Here is a 26,997-nt window from a genome sequence, read left to right as displayed (position 1 = left end):
TGTTTCTATACAGAGCTGTATATCTCCCTTCTGCAAGTCCTCACCCCGAGTGGAGCTATCTTACAGGACTCAGTTTCAATGGGGCAGGGTTCCTCCAGTCACCAAATCAGTCATACACACAAACACACAGATTAATGTGACATGCCTGACCCGGCTGGGTTGATCAGTATGGACAGGCTGACACCTTCATATGCCAAGAATCAGTTCATTAAGGTAACAATAAAATGCAGTCACACACATGCACACAGGTAAACAGAATACCTCTGAATCCAGTTGGGTGTCCAGCTGACACCCCCATGGGCCAGCATTCAGTTCATTAGGGCACGTCCGAGCCAAACTGGGTCAATCAGCCTGTACAAGCTGATCCCCTTATGTGTTTCAAACTCAGCACGTCCCAATCTTTTGTCCTAACTGTCCTAGTAGTGGTAGCCTCTTGATAAGCAGACCCCACAGTATTTCTGGGCTTCACAGGGATCTTTACCTTAGGTAAAAGAAGCATTGCTGCAGAGCAAGTGGGGAAGGAAAAGTAAAGAAGGGAAAATACACCCAGTAACCACCAGTTTGACTATAAAAGTTATTTATTGCTAAGTATATGAAATATATAATGGTACTAGTAATAATAGACATGCAAAGGAAAACAAACACAAACAATTACAATACTACCCTGGTTTCACTAAGTATTTGGGGAAACTTAGCTCAAGCTTAACTAATACAGTTCAGGTTCAGAAATCTATGCTTAGAGAGAAAAAAAAAAGAGAGAGAGAGAGAGCGAAAGCTGGGGTCTCACCAGTCCAAGGCACTCGGGTTCCAATGCTGACAGGTAAAGTTCTTAGCACAATCCTTGAAGGGAGACGATCAATTTCATCCAGCTTCTCGAGGACAACAGCAGATGGTGTCAGAGATTTCTTTTCTTGAAGCACACAGGTTGCTGCTTTTTTACAGATTTTTATACCCTCAATTCAGCTTCATCAAAGCATTCTTTTAATAGTGTAAATAATTGTCTTTTCTATTGACAAGGGGTTATCTGGTTTGGAACATCTCAAGAAACTGATCAATAACCAGGAAAAACATAAGGTTAAGGAGTAACCAAACACTTAGGAGCCAGCTTGAAATTCCTATAGATAGCAGATATACTGGGTGGGATACCTCATTGTTTCTTCAGAAACAGTAGGTAGCTTGCAGGATCAGGGTTTGGGATCTTTACCTGTTGTGAACAAATCTCAGCTTAGCATGACTTTTCCAGATCTTACTGTAGTCTTTTAACAGACTTAAGGGGATTATTTGGAGTGTTCATAAACTTTGTGAAGAGGACTTCCACCAGTCATCCCGGGAAAAGTATGACAACATTTGTGGTTAGGGCTCTAATGGGCTGGACGCTGTGATGAACCCTTTACCATTGTTCAAATGTTGCCCATACCCACTCTGACTTCGTCTCTTGCCTCAGGATTCCCTAACCCGGCAACCGAGTTTTAGTCAATCAAGTCTAAATAGGTCTCTCATAGTGGGACCGGGGAATGTACGGCCCGAGATGCCTATTAAAAACTTTACTTCTGTTTAGTTCTTGTTAGATGAGGTGTGTGGGAGCGTGGGGGGGGATTATTTTGTAAATCCAGATTAGAATTGGTCTGATAAATGCTGAGCTGGGTGTGTGTAAATGTGGGTTGATTAGTATTTGGAGCACAGATTCCCCATCATGCAGTGCGCTCCCCTGCTTCTCTGATCCCAGAATTCATTGCGGACTTTGCTTCAGGGTTTCTGTTCTCCATCTCCAATGTAAATGAGTTGTCATCTGGTTCTATCTCAGATGCAAATGAGACCTAGGGGAGTTCTTCATTCTTGTCACCCTTATCTAGAGGGCTTTAGGTGAGTCTCCCACCGCATCTTCATTGTCTTTCATAATCAGTCCTTGTTCAGGTAGAAGGAGGGGGGGGGGTGGAATTCTTTGAGTCAGACAGGCTGCGTCCTGTGCCAGGGTTCCCCAAGAACACATTCATTAAGGGAAAGGTAACAGCAGCTGGATGTGAAGCCAGTAGCAGTGTGGAATCACTGTGCCACTCCGCCTAGCTCTGCGGGGGCCTTCCAAAGCATGGGGCCTGGGGCAGTCACCCTGATTGCCCCCCCCCCCCCCCAGGGATGGCTCTGAGTGCCCCACCCTTGCCCAAAGGCAGGACACCACACTCTGCACCAGCTGCAGCTCTCTGGCATTTTCCAGCAGCAGCCCTGTGTAGAGCACATGTCAGTAATCTAGCCTTTAGGTTCCAAGGCATGGATAATGGTGGCCAAGAAAGGGCTTCTAGCCAGGTACAGAGGATCCAGGGGCACCCTAAGGCTGCTAAGCCTGAGGGACAATGGGAGGCTGAACACCAATGATAGGTGTCTGAGTCTCTCTCAAGTCAAGTGGTTTGCCCACCACCTTCACTTCTGTCTTCTCTGGATTCAGTTTCAATTATTTCACCTCCATCCAGCCCCCAACTTCAGCTAGGCACTAAGAAAGGACTGAGACCACAGGGCCAGAATTAGATGAGAAAGAAAGGTAGAGTTGGATATCATGATGCCACCTCACTCCAAATTTCTGCAAAATCTTGCTCAGTGGCTTCATATACACACTGAACAGGAGAGAGAGAACCCTGGAGGACCCCACAGGAAAGGACCTGAGGAACTGATAAACATTCAACTATCACCATACTCTGGTAGTGATTAGAACTAATTTCTGAGTTACTGGGCACATCTACACAAGGTGCTTTAATTGAGATTAGTGCAAATTACTGTGTAGTAATCATCACCATCTACACGTGCAGGCACTTACATGTGCACCTACACATGCAATAACTTGCTCTACTAGCAAGTAAATTTGCTACTTGTAAATACAAGTAACTTGCTCTAATCACAAGTAAATTAGCTACCGGTAAGTAGCAAATTTACTCATGATCAGTTACTGCACAGTATGGCATGTGTAGACAGCCTAATAGGAGCAAACTAGCTCCTGGTTAGCTGGGTAGCAGCAAGTGGGAGATTGCTCCCTGCCCCTGGGAGCTGCTTACTGCTGGGGTGGGATCTGCCACTGGAGCTTGGGTGGGGACAATGTCCCCCTGCCCCAGAAGCAGGGAGCTCCCAGTCCCTGCTCCCCAATCATGGAGTGGAGGGTGGGAGCTTGGTCCCAACCCCAGCTCAGTGGTTGCAGGGTAGGACCTGAGAATAGGATGGGAGCTCTCAGCCCCATATCTACAATCACAGAACTGGGAAAAAGTTCCCAGCCCTGTGTTCTGACTGGACAATCAAGGAGCAGGGCTTGGAAAGAGCTGCAGGGGAGGGGCAGGTCTTAGTCCTCTGTCCTGATCCACTGGTGGGGCAGCTAGCAGTGAGCCCCCAGCCGGGGATATCCCACCCAGCAGGGGGCTTGCTGCTAGCTGCCCCACCAGTGGATCAGGGCAGGGACCTGTCCCTCCCCTGCAGCTCTTTCCAAGCCCTCTGCCCCCAATCAGATGGCTGGGGATGGGAGCTCCCTGCTGCTGGGGCAGGGGGCATTGTCCCCACCTAGGCTCCACCACTGGAACCCACCCCAGCAGCAGGCAGTTCCCAGGGGTAGGGAGCAATCTCCCAGCCCCACCAGGAGAAAGCTGTATCCTGGCCCTGTGCTCTCTGCCAGCCCTTGGGCTAGCACCCAGGGGGAGCCTGGAGCTCCCTCTGGCAGCTGCAGGGGGATGGTGCAGGGCCAGAGGGGGCAGGTGCAGACTGCTGCTAGGAGCAGCAAATCTGTTCCTGCATTCCCACATGTGTAGACATCTGCTTAGGCTTCAGCATTAGCATGTATAGACATGCCCGCTGTCTTGCAGTCAGTAGCATTAAAAAAAAACAAAAAACCCAGACCACAAATAACCTTTTAATATATTAGTATATGCCTTTATTCAGCATAAAGTTACCCTTAGAAATAGTTCTGTAGTAGTAATTGTAGCTTATTGTGGAAAACAATATTTTTTCTATATTTTATATAGATTGCCCATTGCTTAGTTTTATAATTTATGATAAAGTTGTTTGCATTCATTGCATTGAATCAGTCGTATTCAGAATTTTTTTACATTATTGAAGATCTTTTTACTGCTGGCATAAAAGGAAATGTCTACTTATACAACTGCATCTGTTACATGATAAAATGGAATAATTTATTACTCTTTGCTTCTAGTATGCCCTTTGAGTTGTAAGCCATTGTGAAGTCCACGAGGTACATGCTAATTTTTATTTCAGAAGCTACGTTAAGAGAAAACTATATTAACATAAAATAATTTGTTTCATAAAATAAGAAAAGGCAAACAAAAAACATTATTTCTAGTAAATATAGGATTACCCTGAGAGCATGGATAACATCATTCAAAGTCAGAAAATCCTTGAAAAGTACAAAATTGTGTACATTCTTCATTACAGAATCTGAAGCTTGTACTTAATTCTTCTACAGTTTGGTTAATTCCATCATTTTAGAGTTTAATCAGGTCTTTTTGAGACAAAAACAATATATTATTTGTTCATAAGGTAAAGAAAAACCCATATAAAAACCTTTGAGTTTATATTAATGACAGGGAGATGAATATACATGCACAATTTAGTCAAGATCTTTATAGCTGAAGGTTAAAAACCATGAGATAACCATTATTTGACTTTTTCTAAACTACAGGCTAGCTATTGAGCAGTGAAAAAAATGTATTATAAATCCCTTTTAAATCAATAAAATAGAAGGATGAAAGGAAGATTTTGTTTATGTCATTATCCCATGCTCATATCTTTAAAACTAAAATTACATATATACACACACAAAGATAATAATGAGTAACACAAGTTTTTGAAAGGTTTAGTTATCTACCTTCAAAAATGGGGTAATACAAAAGGAAGTTCTGTCCACACAACCTTTCTGCTGGACACCCACAGATCAACCATAGGCTTTCAACCTTAGTCTCATCTTCACCTGCTTTGCATATATGTTTTTCACCATTAATGCCACTGTACAAGGCACTGGAGTAACTTTACCTTAACTGCAGCATGAGGTTTTGTACACTCTTGTTCAAACCTGACAATACTTGTAGCCTCTCTCTGCACCTATTTGTGGAGTGGAAAACCTATCTTACTACAGCAGAGTAAAGGCTCTTGGTTTCTCTTAGTAAATCAAAACTTGCAAGACACTTTGAATTATTTTTATAAATATATTAGGGGACAAGTGCTGGGTAAGGAGAAAAGCTATGTAAGCTAATGTTAGCATAAAAACAAATGGAAATAAAACAGATGGGAAAACATTTGTGGGGAAAATTTGTAAGTATGTTTCCAACCACTTAGGAATTTAGATTTTGCAGTAATTTTCCAAATAGGAGAAATGAGAACTAAAAACTACTTCCGTTTATGATAGAGCTTGTCAAGTTTATAAATGGGATTATAGACTATTAAAGTCCTTTCCAGCCATATGTTCCTAAAAATCTTCCTGGGAAATTTACTCCCACCTCCAATATTCAGGTTAGTTTTGCCTTTTTATGCCATTATATTATGGAGACTGATTCCTCTTATACCTTTGTAAGTTGACACTATTCAAAATAAAGGCCTGAAAATATAAACTGTATCTGCACCAAAAAAGTTGTTATCCATAAAAATGCGAACACTATCAGATGTCTACTATGTGCACAACACCCATACACAATCTATCCTCAAGGCAACTCTGAATCCAATGGTATCATTAATGAGTCACTAGACACGCATCTTATTGGGGGAAAATGTTACGTATCACTGAACAGTGAGCTGGTATACAGGTTTCAGCATCAGGAAATTATCCGCAGACAAACAGCATAATTTCTTCCATACCTGCAATAGATGCACGTAGCAGTACACTAGACAACATCTGTGTTTACTAATCCCAGATCATAATTCAGTTGCCTTCCTTTACTGTCAAAAATAGTAGTAATTTTTCACACTTTATTTTGTTTACCTTTCTTGAGTGATTGGTACCAAAGCCTTAATAATATAGTACCATAATACAGAACAGATAACTATACAAAATTATTCACTTAAAACTGATCTAAGCATGAGGGGCCATAGTCAAGGGAAATATTTCCTGCATTTGTTATCAACTAGCCAGTAATGTGCTATTTCTACATAAATCACAAGCTAAGGCATATTTTTTCTGAGAAAAGAAAGAAAGGAAGAACATTCATAATGATATTGATATGGTCAAATGATGTGATTTGATAATGATTTGATCAAAACTGACCAAAAAGTATACTAATATATATCCCATCAGAATCCCTGGTATACAAAACAGAATTATTTTTTGATGGAAAGGCTAAAGTAAAGAGCATTTGCTGTCTTCAAGTTATACAATTCTTCAGCCCTTCTTATCCTATCCATTATCCATAAATCATTCCAAACAAGTCTTCAAATTCCCTAACACCTTTTATTTTGGGTCAAGCACTTTTTACTTCAATCACTTAAATTATGCATGATAGAAACAGTATGCAGTCGCTTAGAATTTTTTGTGTAAATAGGGGGTTGTCAAATGAGGGTATGTGTATCCCCAGGGGTGCTTTGAAAGGTCCCAGGAGGTACGAGTGGCTGGGTGGGGAGGGAGCGCTGCTACCCCACACCCCCACCTCACAGGAGCAAGGCTGGGGTGGGGCGAGGACAGCGGCGCCTCTGTGGGCTGAACAGGCACCAACCAGTTGGCTGGATGTGGGGGGAGAAGCTAGCATGCGGCAGCCACCATCCACCACCCCGTGCCAACACTCCATGTGCAGCCACCCCCACTCCCTCCCATTCCCAGTCCCGCTCCACGATTGGCTGCTGAACGCCCCCCCCCTCCCCCGCGCTCCTTGACTGGCTGCCAGGGGTACACTGCTCAAAAAAGGTTGAAAATTCCTGGTCTAAATGTATAAACACACAAATCAATTCTAAAAACTAACCCTTTGATTTGACAGTAAATATGGCCTCATAGATCAAACAGCTTATACATCACTTGTTTTCTAGTGCCTTGAAATTCCACTTCATCTACTTTATTTCTGATGCAAGGTTACTTCCTCTCCATTCTAGTATTTACTGTGTTACTCTTAAGCAATTTTCCCACTCTATTTCAACCTTTAATTATAGCCCTATATTTCTTCCTGGAAAGATCTCTTTTATACTTGGCATTAGTGTATGTGTATTTTAATTGAGGTACTTATCACAATGCTTATTTAAACAGTTTCTATATATCGGAGATTGATTCTTATTCTTTTCTTCTTCTATTCCATCTGAAGCATAATTAACAAAAGTATTTCTTATACAGTAAATTTCTTAGCGTTTTGTCCAGCCTAAATTCATAGATACCAATAAATCTTGCTTCTACCATTTCAAGTGGGAAATTATTTTAGAAACTCATTCCCAGGTTGTTTTACTTGATAATAAGTCTAACATTATTTAATTTATATTTCAGATTATACACATTCAGCTGTCCTATTTATTTCAAATATATATTATCAGGGAAAGAGATTGTCAAAGCGATTTTCTACAGACAATTGAGCATATATATGTTAACATCTACAACTACTCATAGAATGTCAAGAAAATCTGTCATCATTTCACATATTAAAATATGTATTATAATCTCTCTTAAAAGATGGTTTATTTTGTACTAGTAGAAGAAAGATAAAAAAAAAAGTCCTGTTGTCTGTCAGGAGCCATTACATTAAATTCACAATATAATTTACAGTCATGCTTGATTCTGTCTGAATTTACAATCTTTAAATGACAGCTAAGGCTCTAATTATATCACTGGGGGGAAAAAAATCTTACTAGGAAATATTAATGAAAAAATAGTGATAATTAATCCTATAGGTATCACATTCCTGTCCCTGACTGCATATTAAAATTAAAATTAATCACCTAATCTTTTATAAAATTAAGTTTAAGAGGTCTAGGTTGTGTAACAGATTAATGAAATAGGTGTTGAATCCCAAGCACATGAGCTCAAATAACATTCTCAGTCAAAGGTAAAACATTTACATGAAATCACCAGGCTCAGTTATTAAATTCACCTCTTTACTATCACACTGCTTATACAAAATTTCCCAAAGGTTTTCTCATTGCTCTTCATCGTATTGATACATCTGTGTGCTATTTACTACAGATATTCTACTACAACATTTCAATGGGAAAAGGGTGACAATTTGTACTTGCTGCCACAATTTTTGATCATATCAAACATTATAGATCCTTACATAATTCTATAGACTTCTAAGTACACTGGAATACAGAATCATAGAAAACTGAGGTTGGGAAGGACTTTAGGAGGTCATGTAGTCCAACCCCCTGCTTAAACAAAGATCAGCCCCAACTAGATAATCCCAGCCAAGGCTTTCTTTAGATACATCTTAAAAACCTCCAAGGATAGAGAGTCTACAATCTCTCTGAGTAAGTTGTTTTAGTGTTTTACTGCCCTCTTAGAGAGACGGTTTTTCCTAATACCTAACCTAAACTTCTCTTGCTGCAATTTGAGACCATTGCTTCTTGTTCTGTCATCTGCCACCACTGAGAACAGTTTAGTTCCATCCTTTTCAGAACCACACTTCAGGTAGTTGAAGGCTGCTATTAAGTCCCATCTTAGTCTTCTCTTTTCCAGACTAAATAAACCCAGTTCCCTCAACCTCTCCTCCATGTGCTCCAACCCCCTATCCATTTTTGTCAGCCTCTGATGCGTTTTCTCTAATTTGTCCACATCCTTTCTGCAGTGGGGGCCCAAAACTGGATGCAGTACTCCAGATGTGGCCTAATCAGTGCCAAATAGAGGGGAAAAATCAATTCCCTTGATCTGCTGGTAACATTTCTAGTAATGCAGCCCAGTGTGCCATTAGCCATCTTTGCGACAAGAGCACACTGTTAGCACACATTCAGCTCATATTCACTGTAATCCCCAGGTCCTTTTCTGTAAAGCTGCTGCTTATCCAGTCAGTTCTCAGTCTGTACCATTGCATGGGACTGTTCCGTCCCATGTATAAGACTCTGCACTTGTCCTTATTGAATCTCATGAGATTTTTTTGGTCCAATCCACTAATTTCTCAAGGTCTCTCTGAACCCTAGCCCTACCCTCCAGCATATATACTACTCCCCCCAACTTGGCATCATTCAACTTGCTGAGGATTTACCCTATCCCATCTTCTAGATCACTGATGAAAATATTTAACAAAACCAGATGCAGGACACTCCACTTGATACCTGCTGCCAACTAGGCATTGAACTATTGCCTACTACCCTCTGAGCCCAGTGATCCATCTAGTTTTCTATTCACCTTAAAGTTCATTCATCCAGCCCATACTTCTTTAGCTTGCCTGTAAGAATGTTGTGGGAGACTGTATCGAAAGCCTTGCTAAAGTCAAGGTATATCATGTCCATTCGCCTCCCCACATCCACAGAGGCAGTCATCTCATCACAGAAGGCAATCAGGTTGGTCAGACATGACTTGCCCTTGGCGAATCCATGCAGATTGTTCCTAAGTAATCACCTTATCCTCCAAGCTTTTAGAAATGGATTCCTTGAGGATCTGCCCCAGGATTTTTCCAGGGACTGAGGTGAAGCTAACTGGTCTGTAGTTCCCTGGATCCTCCTCCTTCCCTTTTTTAAAGAGGAGCACTATATTTGCCCTTTTCCAAACTTCCAGAACTCTCCCAATCACCCTGAGTTTAAGGATGATGGCCAGCAGCTCTGCAATCACACCAGCCAGTTCCCTCAGTACCCTTGGGTACATCCCACCTGGCCCCATGGACTTGTACATGTTGGGCTTTTCTAAATAGTCCCTAACCTGTTCTTTCACCACTGAAGGCTGCCCACCTTCACCCAAACTGTGTTGCCCGGTGCAGTAGTCTGGGAGCTGACCTTGCCTATGAAGACCAAGGTAAAAAGGCATAGAGTATTTCAGCCTCTTCTGCATACTCTGTCACTAGGTTGCCTCCCCCATTTAGTAAAGGACCTACATTTTCCTTGATTCTCCACTTGCTGCTGACATACTTATAGAAATCCTTCTTACTAGCCTTCATGACCCTTACTACCTGCAACTCCAGTTGTGCTTTGGCCTTCCTGATTTCATCCCTGCATGCCTCAGCAATACTTTTATACTCCTTGCTAGCTGAGATATACATGAGATATTCCACATTTCAGCTGTCTTTGACAATTAAGAAACTCTTAAAATACCTTGAAATCTCAGGGAAAGTACACTGATTAAAAATGAGTAACTGGGTTTTTTTTAGGCCATCTGTTCCATTAATCACTATGGCTGCTTACACACGTAAACAAACAAACAAACCCCCAAATGGTGCTTTACTTTAAACTCTGTGCACCCTTGTGCCGAGTCCAGCACATGCCCAGGAGAGGCATCAGGTTATAGTTAGACCCAGCTCCCCAAATGTCTATATAGAGTGGGTGCTTCAGCAGGGCTTTTTTGGTGCTTGTATCTAATAACTGATTGAATCAGTGCCAAAAAATCCCTGCTGAAGCACCTGATCTATACAGACGATGCAGAGCCAGATAAAACGAATGTGCTGCTGCTTCCAGTAAAGTGTGTGTGTGTGTGTGTGTGTGTGTGTATTTTTTCCACATCTGTCAGTGCCCTATTATATTTATATACACATCAGAGTCCTTCTCATCAAGCAGGTCCTTATTCCTTAACATTCGGCAGCAGGCAAGTATCACTACCCCAATTACACAAAAAGTTAATTGCGATTTCACACAAGGTCCCTTCACGCAGAGCTTGCAATGGAACCCATTTCTTTACACTGTCAGAGCCAAGTCCTACACACTGCCTTTCTGAATGAACAGCCTTGTCACTACTATTTGCACCAATTGTTCTATTCAGCAGATAGCCCTTCTGAGAACTATGAAGACAGGCCCAATCCTCATATCCACTGTTTTAACATTGTACACTAATGCATGAAAAAACTATGTATTAAGTTAAAAACAAAACAAAACAAAAAGCTCACTGTTAGCTCAAACGGAAGAGATTTGCCCTGAGGTTCCAAAGGTCAGGGGTTCAAGGAATAATATTAACTCCTGTAAGAGCCCTTTGATTAGTTGCATATACAGACTGTACAAACTCATTTCTACCAGAAGCCTCCCAGTTTTCTTCCACATAAGAATAGTCTTGCTCCTTGCACTCATCGTGCTCCTCCTGGCTGATCCACAGGATAGAAGGGGGGGGACTCAGCCACTGCAGCAAGGCTCCAGGAGCTGATCCAAAGCAATACAGGGTGAGGCAGAGACATTTGCTGCAGTGGCAAGGCACCCATGCTTTGCCACTGCCTGCTTTGCCCTGCACTTCTCCAAGTCAGCTGGGTGGTATGAGCAGCAAGGGGAAGCTAGAGGGGCCATAAGCCAGTAGCAAGGTGGGAAATAGGGTTCCCACCTCTGTTTGAATCTATTCTGAGAGGTTTCATCACATGATGTAATGGCATTAATGACTTTACATCAGAAAGGCAAATGCGTATTACTATACACCCAGCCCAGCCTCTGGCTTCTTTACTTTTCATTCCATCCAGGAAGAGCACACACCAACTGCTGAAACTTCCTTAGCCTGACGAAGGGTTTTTGAACCAGAAAGCTTGCTTAATAACTGTTCTCCAACTATTTGGGTTGGTCTAGCAAAAGATATCAAATTCACCCAAGGAACCTTGTCTGCCTATGTCCTTAGACCAACACGGCTACAACCTAAACCCCTGCATATTACTATTACATTCTAAAAAACCACTGGACAACTGTATACATCAGATTCAACATTTAATATTTATTTTAATGAATGCCCTATCATTTATCTTGCAGGTGACTCTCAGCAGTCTTCTGGTGATTTATCCCTTATTCCTGGAGACTCCAGGGCAATCCCACAGGGAAGGGCTCCACAATGCCTGGCTCCAAGAACCTCTGGCTTCCCTTTGCTTTCCCCACCCACCTGCCTTGGCCACTCCACTAGTCTCAGTGGTTGGAATTGCAATTTAAAAGCCAGAGGGAACAGGAGTAGGGCATGCAGAGCCCTACTTCAGAGGTTTTCCCCACTTTGGACATTTAAAAGCTGATGGCCAAGAGTGGGGCTCTAGGAAAGTCTTCTATACCTGGTTTCCATCAGCTCTCCCTTGCTGCCCCACTTCCCAACTGAGTGGTGTAGAGATTTAAAACTTAGTGGCTAGAATCTAGATTCTCAAGCTCTGCTTAAAGCCACCAGGTTTTAAAATCACTGGCCTGATGCTCAGCTGGGCAACAGTGTGGCAAGGGGTAGCTCATGGGAGCCTCTCTCTTTCCAAAACTGGGGACTGCCCAGTTTGGGGAAGAGGCAGGGAGTGGAAGTTGCTGCTCCCCTTGCCTGCCCATCTACAAGAGGGTGGGCAGCTGTCACCCCACACCTTCTCAAGATTGGGGTGACCCCAGTCTCAGGAAAACAGGGGCTGTTCCCCTAGATCCACTTCTCCTGGTCTCTACAAGGAGTTAAGATGGAAGGAAGTGTACAGACATGCAGGGCATTTTTACATGTGCTCCAAGGGCAGTGGGGCAGAGCAGATGCTTCAGAACAGCTCTAAGAGCCACTCTAATTAGAGTGCCTGCAACATCTCATGTATCAGCATCCCTGTGCTTTAAAATGGCAGCAGGGGCACTTTATGTCAAGCTTGTTGAATGAGCTTTAGTTAAAGCACCTCCACCACCATTTTGATGCTGATACATGAGACATGGAGGTTGGCTGGAGCACACTGATTAATATACTCTAGCAGACTCGGTTAATCAAGTCTGTTCTGATGCACTGTATTTACAGCACGTTGGAGCAGCCTCTCAGCACATGTACAGGTACCCTCAGTCTCCTGGGAGAAGCTCTCCAAGGAGTGATTTAATCCTGCTGTTCCTGGTTTATTTTTCTCCCTGGGAGAAAAAGCCTGAAATGTCTGTACAATTTGGGTTTCTACTGGGAGAACAATGATTCTCTTGGTAGAAACTGAATTTCTGCATCTGGCCATAGTTGCTTATGTAGTTGTTGTCCTTACAGTTCTTTATTTTAGAAAGAAGTATATTATACAAAATGATAAAAGCATGTTTTTTTGTTGACAAAGCCATTATTATCTTAAAATTGTGGAATGACATACTACAAAACTCTCTCTCTCATTTTGATTGTTTAGTACACGTTTTAACCATTTTTGAAGCAGAAGTGATTGAATTTTTAAATTCTTCCTTTTTCTCCAAATTGTGATGTAATATAAGGTAGAAACAGTTATTTTCTTCATGTAATACAACATTCTGAAAAATTGATTCAATTGTATCAAAATGTTTTATTTGACATTTTTGACTGAAATGAAATATTTCAACATTCCTAAATCAATTTTTTTTCTCTAGCACAGCATATTGAACAAAATCAAAATGGTTCATTTCAGCTCAGTTTTGATATTGAGCCAAGTCCACCAGAGGAGTCTAGTAACTCATAACAGCTTTAGTTTAAATAAGTGATGCTTCTCTGTTATTTTCTGTGCATTTGAATTACATTTCCCAGAAAGTATTTTGGTCATACGATATCCAGGATGCACCAGAAGACATGGAAAAGGGGAGATTTAGTTTAATCTAGACACCCAAAAAAATTACTCAAAGAGGAGCTTGAATAATCAGAAGGGTGTGCAAAGCAGGAAGTTAATATGGAACAAACAAGCATTTGAGACAATGGCTATGCACAGGCAGGAGAATCACTCTTCTCTCAGCAGAAATGACAAGCATACATGAACCTAACTCAGTTCTTCCCAGGGGAAACGTGCCCCTATTGGAAGAATGTTTAGTTCTCTCAGAACTAAACATTTGTATACTCCCCTCTTTGTCTGGTCTGCAAAGGGACCAGACCCTGAGTTTTAAACACTGCCCATGCCATTTTGCTGCAGGTGGAGTTAGCAAAGCCTGCAGGGCTGGGGGAAAGCTATCCTGCCCCAGTTCATGGGGCATGTCCAGACGAGCGCACATGTACCTTTTGCAGCATCTCAAATCAGTTTGACACACTTTGGCAGTTCAAAGTGGGGTGCAGCCTTGGGTCTGCAGGTCCAAGGGGACGGATGATGTCTCAGGTGGCAGCAAGTTGCAGCCAGGCAGCAGCCCCCACTGCCAAACTGCTGCAGTGGGTAGAGAGTAAGGGACCACTCCAGGTTAGAGCTACTTCAGAAGTCTACCTGGCACAAGGGGTTGTGTCCCCAGATACCAAGTGGCCAGGCCTCAGAAGCTCCTGAGGGCAAGTAGCTCTGAGGTTCTTGCAAGGGCAGGTTATTATATTTCTGGGGCCAGCACAAGTACTGGCCCCAGGCTCTAGCTCCCCCTGGCTGCAGATCTGGGAGGAGCTGGGCAGGGTTATTTTGCCCCAAGTGGTACAACTTGCTCCACATTAAAGTGCATGTCCAGGCATGAGTGCTGAGGCAAAACGCCCCAGCTGAAATTTGTGCTGCTCCTATTTGAGCTGCTGCAAGCGCACATGCCTGCATGTGTGGATGCACCCATGAGCTTTAAATGGCATCTCTTCCCTCTCCCCCGCCCTCCCCCCCATTCCCCAGTTCATGGCCCTGTATGTTGTAAATGCCACGATTTAAAATCCAGGAAGACAAAACCTGGGGCAGAGAAGCTGTGTCCCCAGGCCTGTTTTCCCATGCCTCTAGCTTTTAATTACCCCATAGCAGACCATCTGCACATGAGGCAATTTAAAAGCAGGGGACTGCCTATTGACAGGCTGTCCCATTTCCAGGTAGTGAAGAGAATGACTATCAGGTAATGGACTCCCCTAAGGGCAGAGTGACATTCAGAAAAATTCTTATCAGTAGAAAGAAATCTCTGTCTGTGGCCTGTGTCCTTTTTATTATGCAATAAGTAAAGGGAATTGGCTACATCTCAAGAATGGCTTATTTGAGGGTTTTTTATACATGAATTAACAAATCATAAACACAATCATAATTCTTATTCTACCTTCCTATTTGGCCTCATATATACAAACAAGGGAACCAGTAGCTTTTATTGTTCAATGTTTTATGTACACAAATACTCTTTAAAAACAGTAATGGAGCTTACAAGGACAATCACCTTCCAGAGTAGATTTAAAAGGTGTCTTATCTAACATAAGACTCCTTTTGTTATAACAGGTAAACAGAAAAGAGTGCTATTGTTTATTATTACTTGTATCATGGTAGCCTGAGGAATATTGCTCTAAATCATGACCTCATATTCTAAGCACTATAAAAACATGCAAAAAATGCTACTCTTCAATTAAGAGTTTATAGTGCAAGTAACACACCACGAAACCACTTAAAATATTTAAGTAGCTCAGCATGAGTGGGTACTTGTGATGCTTGTAGTCTTTCTGTAGCCTGAGAAAACTTTTTAGAAAATGTTATTTTTTGAAAATATTGTACCCAGATCATAATTATATCAACAAGGGCACTACACAGAATACTAGGGGACAAACAAGAGAATATAGAGAGTTAAATCCTTGCCCCATTGCTGTTGTAATTTTTGAGGCCAACATTTTGCCTAGAGTTATTTACACTTTTTACTTAGCAAGAGGGAGTTAACCACATCACTACTGATTTGCAGAAATCTAGTGCTATACAGCATGTTAAGTTGTTGATCTCAGGCATGTTCTTAGCAGACAGATATCCATATTTAAACACATTTAAAAAGTCACAATCCATTGCATTCTATCAAGTTCCTATTTTGACAGATGGGAAAAGAGATCAAACTGAGACATCAAATTGTTCTCTGGCTAATCATGGGTTAAATCATGGGTTTCATAGTAATTTGGGGTCATAAGGGACCTGAACAGATCATCTAGTCTGACCCCCCACCACTGGCAGAAGCACACGCTGGGATCACATGACCCCAGGCAGGTGTTTGTCCAACTTCTTTTTGAATTTACCCAAGGTAGGAGCGAGGGCCACTTCCCTAGGAAGTTGGTTCCAGATCCTAGCCACTCTAACAGTGAAATAGTGCCTCCTAATCTCTAACCTGAACCTATTCTCCAGCAGCTTCTGGCCATTGTTCCTCATTACCCCAGGTGTTGCTGGGGGGAATAGGGCCCTTCCTATTTGCTGCTGATCTCCCCTAACGAGTTTGTAGGCAGCCACCAAATCCCCCCTCAGCCCCCGCTTGCTGAGTCTGAACAGGTTCAGGTCCCTCAGCCTCTCCTCATAGGGTCTTCCCTGTTGCCCTCCAACCAAGCGGATGGCCCTCCTCTGAACCCTCTCAAGGCAGGCCACATCCTTCTTAAAGTGCAGTGCCCAGAACTGGATGCAGTACTCCAATTGTGGGCTGACCAATGTCGCATAGAGGGGGAGTATCACCTCTCTGGACTGGCTTGAGATGCATCTTTGGATGCATGACAAGGTGTGGTTGACTTTGCTGGCTGCAGTCTGGCATTGATGGTTCATGTTCATCTTGGAGTCAATAATGACTCCAAGATCCCTTTCCGCCTCTGTGGTCACAAGGGGGCAGCTCCCCAGCCTGTATGTATACTGTGGATTACTTCTCCCAAGGTGCAGCACCCTGCATTTATCTACATTGAACCCCATCCTATTACCATCCACCCACTTCTGTAGTCTGTCTAAATCTAATTGCAGCCTCTCTCTCCCTTCGAGTGTGCCTACCTCTCCCCACATCTTGGTGTCATCAGCAAACTCGGACAACTTGTTTTTCACCCCCTCGTCCAAGTCGCTGATGAAGATGTTGAACAGTGTGGACCCCAGGACCAAGCCCTGGGAGACTCCACTATTCACATCCCACCAGGTTGAGTATGACCCATCCACCACCACTCTCTGGGTGCACCCCATCAGCCAATTTTTGACCCATCCAACTGTGTAGGCATCAATGCCACAGTCGCTCAATTTATTAATAAGAATGGGGTGAGAGACAGTGTCAAAGGCCTTCTTAAAGTCCAGAAAGACTATGTCCATGGCAACACCATCATCCAGGGATTTAGTTACCTGGTCATAAAAGGCCATCAGGTTCGTCTGGCAAGACTTGCCTTTGATGAACCCATGTTGATTTCCCCTGGGCATGATCTCCCCTGCTGGCCCCTCACAGATGTGATCCTTGATAATTATTTCAAGGATTTTCCCCAAGACCGATGTGAGGCTTATGGGCCGATAGTTTCCTGGGTCCTCCTTTTTCCCTTTCTTATAAATGGGGACCACTTTAGCTAGTTTCCAATCTCTGGGCACCTGGCCCGTAGACCACAATTGCTCATACAGCTGGGCCAAAGGCACAGCAATGACCCCTGCCAGCTCTTTCAACACCCGTGGGTGGAGGGCATCTGGGCCCGCAGATTTAAAAACATCCAGCCCTTCCAGAAGATCCCTTACTACATCTGCGCAGACCCAAGGCCTGGCAGTGCTATCCCCAAGATTGCCCCTACCTGTGGTAGGAGAGCTGTCCTGGTCCCTGTCCAAGAAGCCAGAGGCAAAGAACTTGTTAAAAATGTTGGCTCTCTCATCTGGCATAGCCACAAGATTAACACTTGAGTCTAGCAGGGGTCCTACATTACCCAGTGCCCTCTTCTTACTCCCAATGTATTTGAAGAAGGACTTTTTGTTGTCCTTAATCCTGGTCGCTAGCCTGAGCTCCACCCCCACCTTGGCCTTCCTAATAGCCCTCCTACACTCACGGGCCCCTCCCTTCCACTGGGTGTATGCCTCCCTTTTGGCCCTCAGGCATTCTTGAATGCCTTTGCTGAGCAAAGGGGGTTTCAGAGCACTCTTACCCCCCTTCTTTCTCTGGGTGACTGTCACACTCTGAGCCTGAAGGTTTGTCCCCTTAAGGTACGACCATCCCTCATGGACTCCTATATCCTCTACCTTTTGGGCCCTCTGTGCCTCCCCCACTAATCTCCTAAGTTCGTTGAAGTTGGCCCTTCTGAAGTCAAGGGCTTTAGTCTTGGTATAAGTCCTCAACACCCTGAGCTGGATGGTGAATTCCAGCAGGCGATGATCACTGTCACCCAGGTGGTCAAGGACCTGCAGTCCCCTCACCAGGTCATCCCCAGTGGCCAAGACCAGTTCCACTAGAGTGGCAAATTCTAAGCAGCTGTTGCTGGTGCCCAGGATTTGGGTACTCTGTGGCTACATGGTTTCTCCAGGAGGGCCCATAAGGAATCTCTCATTTTCTTGCTTTCACTTTGCATTAAAAGAAAAATAAATAACGCCAACCTTTAAAAGAGCCAAACTACAATTGCTCTTTAGAAGCAAATAGGAGAGAGAGGACAAGTGACATTTGAGTTTGAGTTTCTAACCTTTACATTTATTGCATCCTGGTTACATTACATATTTGTCATTTTAAGTTCACTGCCTTTATTTATTTATTTATTTACGGTGACAGAAGAATATGCAAAAACTCAGCCTCTGATCTTTTCCTAGTACCTACATAGGGGAGGAGTTTTTGCTTCTGTAATCAAGACATCAAATCTTGACTGGGTACCCTAACCCCTCATCACCCTTGCTGCCATTTCTGCCAGTACCTACATCCTGAAAATGTGATAAATTTCCAAGATGTCAGAAAATAGCCTTTTTTAACATGTTATCTTGTCATGAGTCCTGTGCAGAGTCTGTTAGAAAACTCCATTGAACAAATGCAGCCAGGGCAGAGGAGTGTGAAAACAGCCAAACTTGTTTTAAGGTTGGTAGTAATCACAATAAAGAAGTGAAGATTTAGCTAATATAGTTTCACTTGTAACACCCTGATTACAGTAGCTTTCACCTGAATGAATAAATACATGCCCAAATAAGTCAAATCATCTACAGTGCTGGAGTAGTGATGTCACACTTAAGACCTGAGCACGCATGCACCTTGTACTGATTTCCACCTGGAAGTGCTCCACTACATCCTAACAGTCAAGTTATGCTCACTGTTAAAAGAACCATATCATGGCATTTCAAATTAGAATGTTTTTTAAAGACAGAGCAAAATACAGAAAGGAAAACTAAGAGAATAATAGACTAATTCTTGTACTTACGAAATGCTCTGTAGAATTCTTCCAGAGCTAGGTGCTTGTCACTGTTATAATCATCATATTTCAGCAGATCGAACAGAGAGCAGTCAGACAGATCCTTGCCAAGTTCATCCCGTTTTATTACCTGACAAGAAAATTATAACCATGAAATTACATTTGAGCTCTTAGAGTTATGTAGGATAATTAATTGTTTCTAATCATAATTTAATACATCATTTTAAGACTGCTTTGGGGCAATGAACTAAAACTGTATAAAGTTAGGGATTTTCAATTGCTTTACAGTTATTTATTACAGTTTAAAAAGTTAATACCTTTAGGATACTGCCACAGAGTTTACACAAAAGTTTGTGAAATACGAATTATATAGTCTAGCATGAAAAAGTACTAGATAGGTATTCTGGGCTCTAGGCAAGATTTTAATGTACCCTATTTCTTTACATGACTGATCAAAATACCAAATCTCTCAATTCTATTGCCTTACCTCATAAACAATTGAGAACTTCTGAAAATTAACTAAAATAAACTATTGTTACACAGTTATTTACTGCAGCTTCTTGTAGGCTTTCAGCAGGCCTGTTTTTTTCCAAGAAACTATTATAGAAGTAGCTGACCCAAAAAGACTGTTCAGTTTCTCCACAGGGGGCACATTCACTTTTTAAGTAGATCATAATTAATGGTTATTAGATTTCAACTCTAATGAATTTCTGCTGGAGAAGTGTTCTTTATATGGTGCACCATTTATACTCTCAGTTGCTAGAGCTCAGAGACCAATCTGGATTGCACAAAAAATTGTCAAAGCAATTAATTTAATTAGCTTGATGCCATTACATTTGTAAAAGTGTCACGAGATCTTTAATAATTACAAATGTTTAGAACTTACGTTTTACATCACACCTCTAATAGAAAAAAAAATATGCTTCTATAATAGTCAAGGACTATTTCAAACAGTCAAGAACTAAGTTCAAACTCCTGTGTAATCACAATGACAACTGTATTACCATATAGCTGTAAAAGCAAATGCTTCTGTATGCTGTACCTTCTCAAAACTAAACAGAGGATGTTTCTGTTGCTCCACCCAGGGATCAAAAGACCAGAAAGACCAGTTACATTCATGGCTATCATGAGGGTAAATGGAACATTTCAAAACATGCAAATGTCATAGAGAAAAGGTTTCATTAGAGCAGGGGCGGTCAGCCTTGCAGCATGCATGTCAAGTGGCTCAGGAGGCCTCTGTTCATAACAACAGATCAGGGAGGGAGCAAGAAGCAGAAAGCAGAGAAGCAGATCAGACAGGAAAGGGACTGAAGTGGCACGCAGACAAGTTTCAGGGTTTAAAATGCATCCCAAAAAGATTGGCCTCCTTAGAGCATAAAGCATAAAGGACAGAAAACAACACAGTCTTTTTTTCCTAATAAATGGAATCTCCCCTATATTTATATTGCTGAGGTTGGAAAGTGTGTAGTAAGTAATCCAGGGGGGTTCCAGAAGAGCTGAGCCTTCATAGATGCAACTGAAATCAATGAAACTCTGTTTGTAACATAAAATGTAGTATCTAATGTTAAATACTCAGAAAATTTGGCTTTTTTTTAATTCAAATTGAGCACAAAAATAAATGGGTGCTTTTTTTAACTTTAATTTCTCTTTGCATATGGTCCCAGTATGTTACATTGGGAGTATGAAATCCAATAACTAACACTTGTGTAACTCTCCACCTATTGTGAAAAGCACCACAGTCGTTCATGGGAAACATGTATAATTTTGTCCATGGAGTAGGATTAGAATAGCATGCTGCAAATAAGGGATGCATTAAATCAGGACTGTACAATTGGCACCCAAGTATTTAAATTGTGGCCCAAGACTCAAATTGCCCTTACAACCTGGTTCCTTGTGCGGTTCCTAATAGGTCTAGGCACCAATCCCACCAGCTGGCATCACCTCCTTTCATTGCCTGTTCTGCTGCCATCCCCACACTTCCACCCCAGGTATCTGGGGTTTCTGGGGCCTCCTCCTGCATCTACTTTCTGCCACTCCCCTGGGGACAGTGCAATACAGTTTCAACAGGAGGTAGTGGGTGTGGGGGGGGGGGGGACGGAGGGAGAAGATGCACCTGAAGGAGAGGCATTTACAGTGAAGTGTCATGCAAAACCACTCAGAACTTGGAAAACCCAACATTAAATAATGAGGAAAAAATGAGAAAGAAGTGCTGCTCATTTTTGTGAATGCTAACTATTATGGGTGCCTATTCACATGCTTGGGGTGGCAGCACATTTTAATTAGAGCAGTTCCCAGAGACCTACTCTAATTAAAACACCTTACCATCACATATATTAATCCCCTGCGCATTTAAAAATGGCTGCAGGATGCTTTAGCTAAACCTCATTCAACGAGGTTTAGCTAAAGTGCCCCTGTATCCATTTTAAAAGGCGTGGGGCTTAATATACGTGGCAGTGAGGCGATTCTGGAGCGTTCTAATAAGAACACAGAGTGGACTTGATTAAACAAATCTGCTCTGATGCATTCTAATTAGTACGTGAACCAGCATGTGTATAGGTACCCTATGTGAACAGAAAAATGAAGGGGTAAAAGTATCAGGTGATATGATTGAAGGCTGCATCATAATACAAGTGAACAAGGAAGTGAATTCAAGTTATTTATACAACCTTAATGCTAGAATTTTCCAATTTAAGTGTCTGGCATAACAGCCTTAATTATGATGTTTTATGCATCTAAGGCCCCCAAAACATATGTTACATTGAAGAGGTGATTAACAGTGCCTTAAATAGTAACCTGGCCACAGAAGGAAACCAAGTTAAGGTGTGATAATGCAGCAAATGAGCCAAAAAGTTATTCTACATATGATGTGGGATAATTTTGTGGCTCATGTATATCACGCCTTAAACTGAATAAGGCAGGACCTAAATATAGTTACATGTGCTGCCTTTTATTAGGCAAATTCTTTCCTTAGGAAGAAAAAAAACCCAACACAAAATGAGTTTTCAATGCAGGTGATCAATTAAACTATATTATACATGTGTCCATAGTATTGATTCATTTTTGTGTTCAGCTTTATATATTTGCAATGTGGAGGAAAGGATTGTTTAGCTGGTAAAGCAATAGACCATAGGTCAAAAGCTGTGTGTTCCTCTCCTGGCTCCACACTTGACTCTGTAGATGGTGTTCAGAGTTAGCCAAAAAACGTTTGGTGAGTTTTGAACAACTTGAACCCTGACAGATACCCATATGGTGTCATAGTGAAAGTCCATCCTTTTCCATAAGGCTTTACCAAAGAAAAGTATCCACATTTACAAATGAGAAAACTAAGGTGTCCCAGGGGTTCTGGGGTTGCAGGAGAACCCCAACCCAAAATAAAAGAAAGCCCCAACTTACCGTCTGCAGGGGCCGAAAGGAGTGAGAAGGCGTGGGCAGAGAAACCGCCCACGTGGCTCAGCAGCTGCGTTCATATTCAACTGGGGCTGGGTGACGTCAGCTGGAGACACCACCCGGCGGAAACAAAAGGTGGCCCTGGAGGTACAGGAAGGTGGCTGGTGAGCAGAGGCTCAATGGAGAAGCCCACATCCCGAGGGACGCAGCCGCTGCGTTGGGCAGCCCGGGACGGTGGGGGTGGAGCCTGTGGAGGCACCGACAGAGAAGCCAGCAGAGGCACCGGCGGAGGCACCGGCGGCAGCACTGGCGGTGGAGCCGGCGGAGGCACTGGTGGAAAAGCCGGCAGCAGAGCCTGCAGCAGCACCAATAGCGAAGCCTGTGGAGGCACCAGCAGAGAAGCCGGCAGCGGAGCCAGCAGCAGCACTGACAGCGAGGCCGATGGAGGCAGAGGCAGTGAAGCCAGTTATAGAACCGGAGGAGGCACCGACTGGCAAGCCGGCAGGGAAGCCGACAAGGGGAGTAGTGGTGAGTGGCAAGAGCAAAGGAAGAGACGAGAGCCGAGGAGGCAACAGCAACTACAGGGAAGCCCGGAGCAGAGGTAACAAGGGCGGGGCCAACATGAACTCCAACGGGGATAGCCGTGGGGTGCGGCAGAAGACCCCAAGCAGGGACGGTTAAGTGGTGGACGGGTCCACAACATCCCAAGAAGAGTCAGCTGGGACGCCATACCCAAGTGGGGCAAGCAACTGGGTCTGGGGCACCTAGGCACAGGGAAAACACGGGGCCCATAGGCTAAGGGCAATCTTTATTCCTTTGTGGCCTCCAGGTCCACCGGTCGCATCTCTTCAGCAGTCACGGTGGTGGGGATTGCACGCTATGTCACAGGGTGGTTGGAATAGGGCACTAGGGAAACGGGTTAGTCGGATCTAGGTCCAAGGGCCTTGAAGTTTTCACGCTCGAGCCGTGACCCAGGGACACTAGGACTCGAGGCTGGAGGGCCACGGGAGGCTGGGAAAGAAGCTGAATGGAACCAGGGGTGCCAAAGGGCCAGAAGACCTGAGACCGAAGGTGGCGAGTGGCCGGGGTGTAGGGGAGGTCGGAGCCCCATGAGTGCCCGCCAAGAGGCGTGACGACCCTGGAGGCTGCCTTGAAGGGGAACCCCTCCACTGAGGTACCATTCGAAGTCGTGGCAGGAGAGTTAAGGGGATCCACAGACATCAGCCAGGGTAGTCTTTGGGGTCCACTTGCTAGCTCGGGAGAGGCAAGATTGATAGTGTGGGCTAAGGCCGCACGAGAACGCCTGGTAGAGCAGACGCGGGCACATAAGGCAATGTCAAGACAGGTGACTTGCCCAAAGTAACAACAGCTGACTGAAGAACTGCTTCTCTGCCCCATTACGAGGACCCAAAGAACATTCTTATACAAATGAGAATGTAGTCTGTTTAAAAAACAAAGCAAAACAAAAACCCATCAGCAACAAAACCCTCCATATCCTGTAATGCTTAGGATCCATGTGGGTGAAATGATAAGGATGAAAAGGATGAATCTCAAGGTGAAGTCTTGGCATGCTACCTGTAAACTCAGGCTAAACGCTCTGGGACCTTATTAAAACTCTTCACTTCTTTGTTAGAAGAAGCCTTCTGATACTGTGCCAACACCTGGTGTTAAGCCTGTTCAAATTGTCAGTATGAGCAGCTCCTGAAAGTGAAAGCTGGCTTTCCAGTCATAGTCTCTCTCTTTCCCCACCTTCCTTTTTAAGAGAAGTGTCAGGGATAAAACATGGGATTAAGAGATACAGAAAGTATGCTTTGTTTCTTTTGCCCTCTATAGAACATGCTCCATCTGCTCTCCAAATAAACTCTCTCTAGGGAAATCTAAGTTGAGTACTCAGTAGACTTGGATGATTCAGCACTTAGCTTTGAAGCCTTGCTCTTTGAAGTATTCAAGGCATCATCTCTACACTGCACCTGGTAAAGAAGAAAAGGTGATGATTCCTTGCATGAAGCACTAGAACAGAAAGAGACAAACACATGCCAAGTGCTGAGATAAGCAGCATGTTAAGATAAGAGTGGGCTTCAGCCCAAAGAAATTCAGCAACAGAGTACCTGCCAGTAAGCTAAGAGGGTCTTAAAAATACAGATGCTGAAAGGCTCTAAGACAACAATGCAGCAAAATATTACATCCCTCTCACAACCTGAAGGAACAAAAACAAAAGCACCCAAATAAACATGGGTGGGGGGGGGGGAACGTTTAAGGGACTTTCATACCATCAAGGTGCACCAAACAGTGCAGTATTTGTTCTTCAAATTTGGAACTCTAAACAGAACAAGACTTTGAAAGCAAAATTATAAGTGAGACAATGCTCAGTAAAGGAGAACAAAAGGAGTGGTGAAGTATTCAGATTCTAGAAGGAACTCTTCCTTCAATAGTGACAAAAAGGAAATAGGCGTATTTGGAAGACACACTTGTAGTACATTTTAAATTTTTTTACTGTACATTAAACCAAGTGAAGTCTTCAAATTTTACTTTTTCATCATGTAATAAACAGAAGAAGTATGATACCTAGAGATATTTAAGAATAAGGAAAAACTATAATGAACATTTTCAACATTAGGCAATTTGAGTACATGACAGCCTTCTTAATATCTGCTCATTTTTAGAAAGGAAAGAATAATGGTCTAATGTTTGCATGCTTAAAAAAAATTAAAAAAGCCTTCCAAACAGCTAAAAGAAACAGGTTGTATAGATAATAGTTTTAAAATTATATTCAAGATTTTTATTCAGTAAACTCTGAATCAGATATTAAATAGGAAAGAGAGAGAGAGAAAGAGAGAGAGATCTATATATATAGGTTCTTGCCAAACAAAAAAATCTTGAAGTATGCAAAAAGAAATGTGAATTAATATAATTTAGGAAAATAGTAAAATAAGTACTAAGAAAGTTTAAAATTGTCACATAATATTTTTCTTTTTTTATCAAGAAAGACATTTCAAACATTATTTAATCTCAAAAAAATTGAGAGAGACAAATATACCAACTATACAAGTGATAAAACTGAGAAATAACACTATGTTACAAATATACTTTTACCTTCATAGGGGCTAATATTAAAATAATTATTGTAGGGAAATTATGAATAAAACTAATTGGAAGGAAAACTTCAGATAGAAAATGTGAAAGAAATTCAAGAAGTTTTTGAAGAGTTTACTAGAAGGTCTAAAAGTCAAAGCTCTGCAATTTAGAAAAAAAACATGGGTAAAACATGCAACAGGTTAAGTGGTGAAGTAAAATTATAATCAAAAGTAGAAATTTACATCAAAATTAGAAAGGACGGCAAAATGCAACTAGTGCATATTAGAAACTATAAAGTAGAAAAAAATTGATATGTGAAAATAAATATAATAAAGAAAAAAACAGGAAAAATAATCCAGGTCTGGCATAGCAAGAAACTCTTAAGGGCGTTGGTTATGCCTATTCTGAAAGCTGCAAAAATGTGAATCAGTGTTAGTGCTAGCTCGAGTTTGGAGCAGTCACACTTCAGGCCAGCAGGAACTTGGAAGACTGAAAGGTAAAAATCCTCTCCTTTGTCCCATTCTGGGCTCCCCCCCTGCTCCCCAGGGGCTCTCCTGATTCCCACAGCACCCCCCTCCCCATCTTTCCATGTTCCCAGGACATTACATACTTGTGACTGCCTGCACTCTGTCCAGGGCAGAGGCAGGCAATTATTTCAGGCAGAGGGCTGCTTACCCAGTTTTGGCAGGCTGTCGAGGGCCGCATGAGTAGCCCCGCCCCTTGACAGGTGCCACGTCCTTTGACAGGTGCCCCACCCCCTGGTCATCATCTTGAGACCAATGTCCCAATGTCTTGGGACCAATGTCCCAGGGCCAGCACCGGTGGGGCCCAAAGCAGGGCACAGGCTGGCAGGGGTCTGTGAAGCCAGGCTGGGCTGCACCAGCAGGGAAGGGGAGGCCCCTGCCAGCTGGGACCCCGTGCTCCTGCCACCCTACTATGGGCCCTGCTGGCACTGACCCTGGGACACCGGTGCAGGCCCCGTGTTCCCACTGGCTCCCATACCCACTCACACCCAGTGCCCCCCAGCCCCTACAGTACAGGTGTGGGGTGCATTTTTGAAAAAAAGCAAGGGTAGAGAAATATTAATTTTCTAAATTTTTTTAGGGACCCCGCAGGCTGGATAGAATGGCTTTGTGGGCCACATCCAGCCCACGGGCCATATTTTGCCCACCCCTGGTCCAGGGGGAGCAGGCAGGGAAGGCTCACCTGGCTGTTCCACTGCTGCTGCTGCCAGGCTGCTGCTCTGCTGATCCAGAGAGTAGCAGCAGTGGTAGCAGTGGCCAGGTAGGCAGTTTAACCCTTCCCTGCCTGCTCCCCCAGGACAGACAGCACGTGCAGCAACAAGTATGTTTCAAGAGAAGGGCAGGTGGGGATGGGAAGTGACACTGATCTGGGGGAGTGGGTTGGCTGGGGTGTTTGCACTAAGGTATAGCCTAGAGTGGCTACACCTTAGCGTAACATGAGCCAGGTAGCATGGTTCAGAGGTAATCCTGCTCTGGAATGGCATAACTGAGCGGCATAAGGAGCACTTAAAACTCATTTCAGGTGTTAATATGCAG

At 43.2% G+C, this 26,997-nt stretch overlaps 1 protein-coding gene across 3 annotated transcripts in view; it reads right to left on the bottom strand.

The window, feature by feature from the left end:
• FSTL5 (follistatin like 5) overlaps positions 1 to 26,997 on the bottom strand; it is a 627,705-nt gene that overhangs the window by 232,931 nt on the left and 367,777 nt on the right. For all 3 annotated transcript variants that reach the window (XM_019481445.2, XM_019481443.2, XM_019481444.2), the window contains exon 6: positions 18,986 to 19,106. In XM_019481445.2, coding sequence (XP_019336990.1) covers positions 18,986 to 19,106 — 121 coding nt within the window. The remainder of the gene's footprint in view (positions 1 to 18,985; positions 19,107 to 26,997) is intronic.

This window comes from Alligator mississippiensis, chromosome 2, assembly GCF_030867095.1.
Source record: "Alligator mississippiensis isolate rAllMis1 chromosome 2, rAllMis1, whole genome shotgun sequence".
Lineage (NCBI taxonomy): Eukaryota > Metazoa > Chordata > Crocodylia > Alligatoridae > Alligator > Alligator mississippiensis.
Note: the sequence above shows the minus strand (reverse complement) of the source record. Positions and strands in the feature narration are given on the sequence as shown.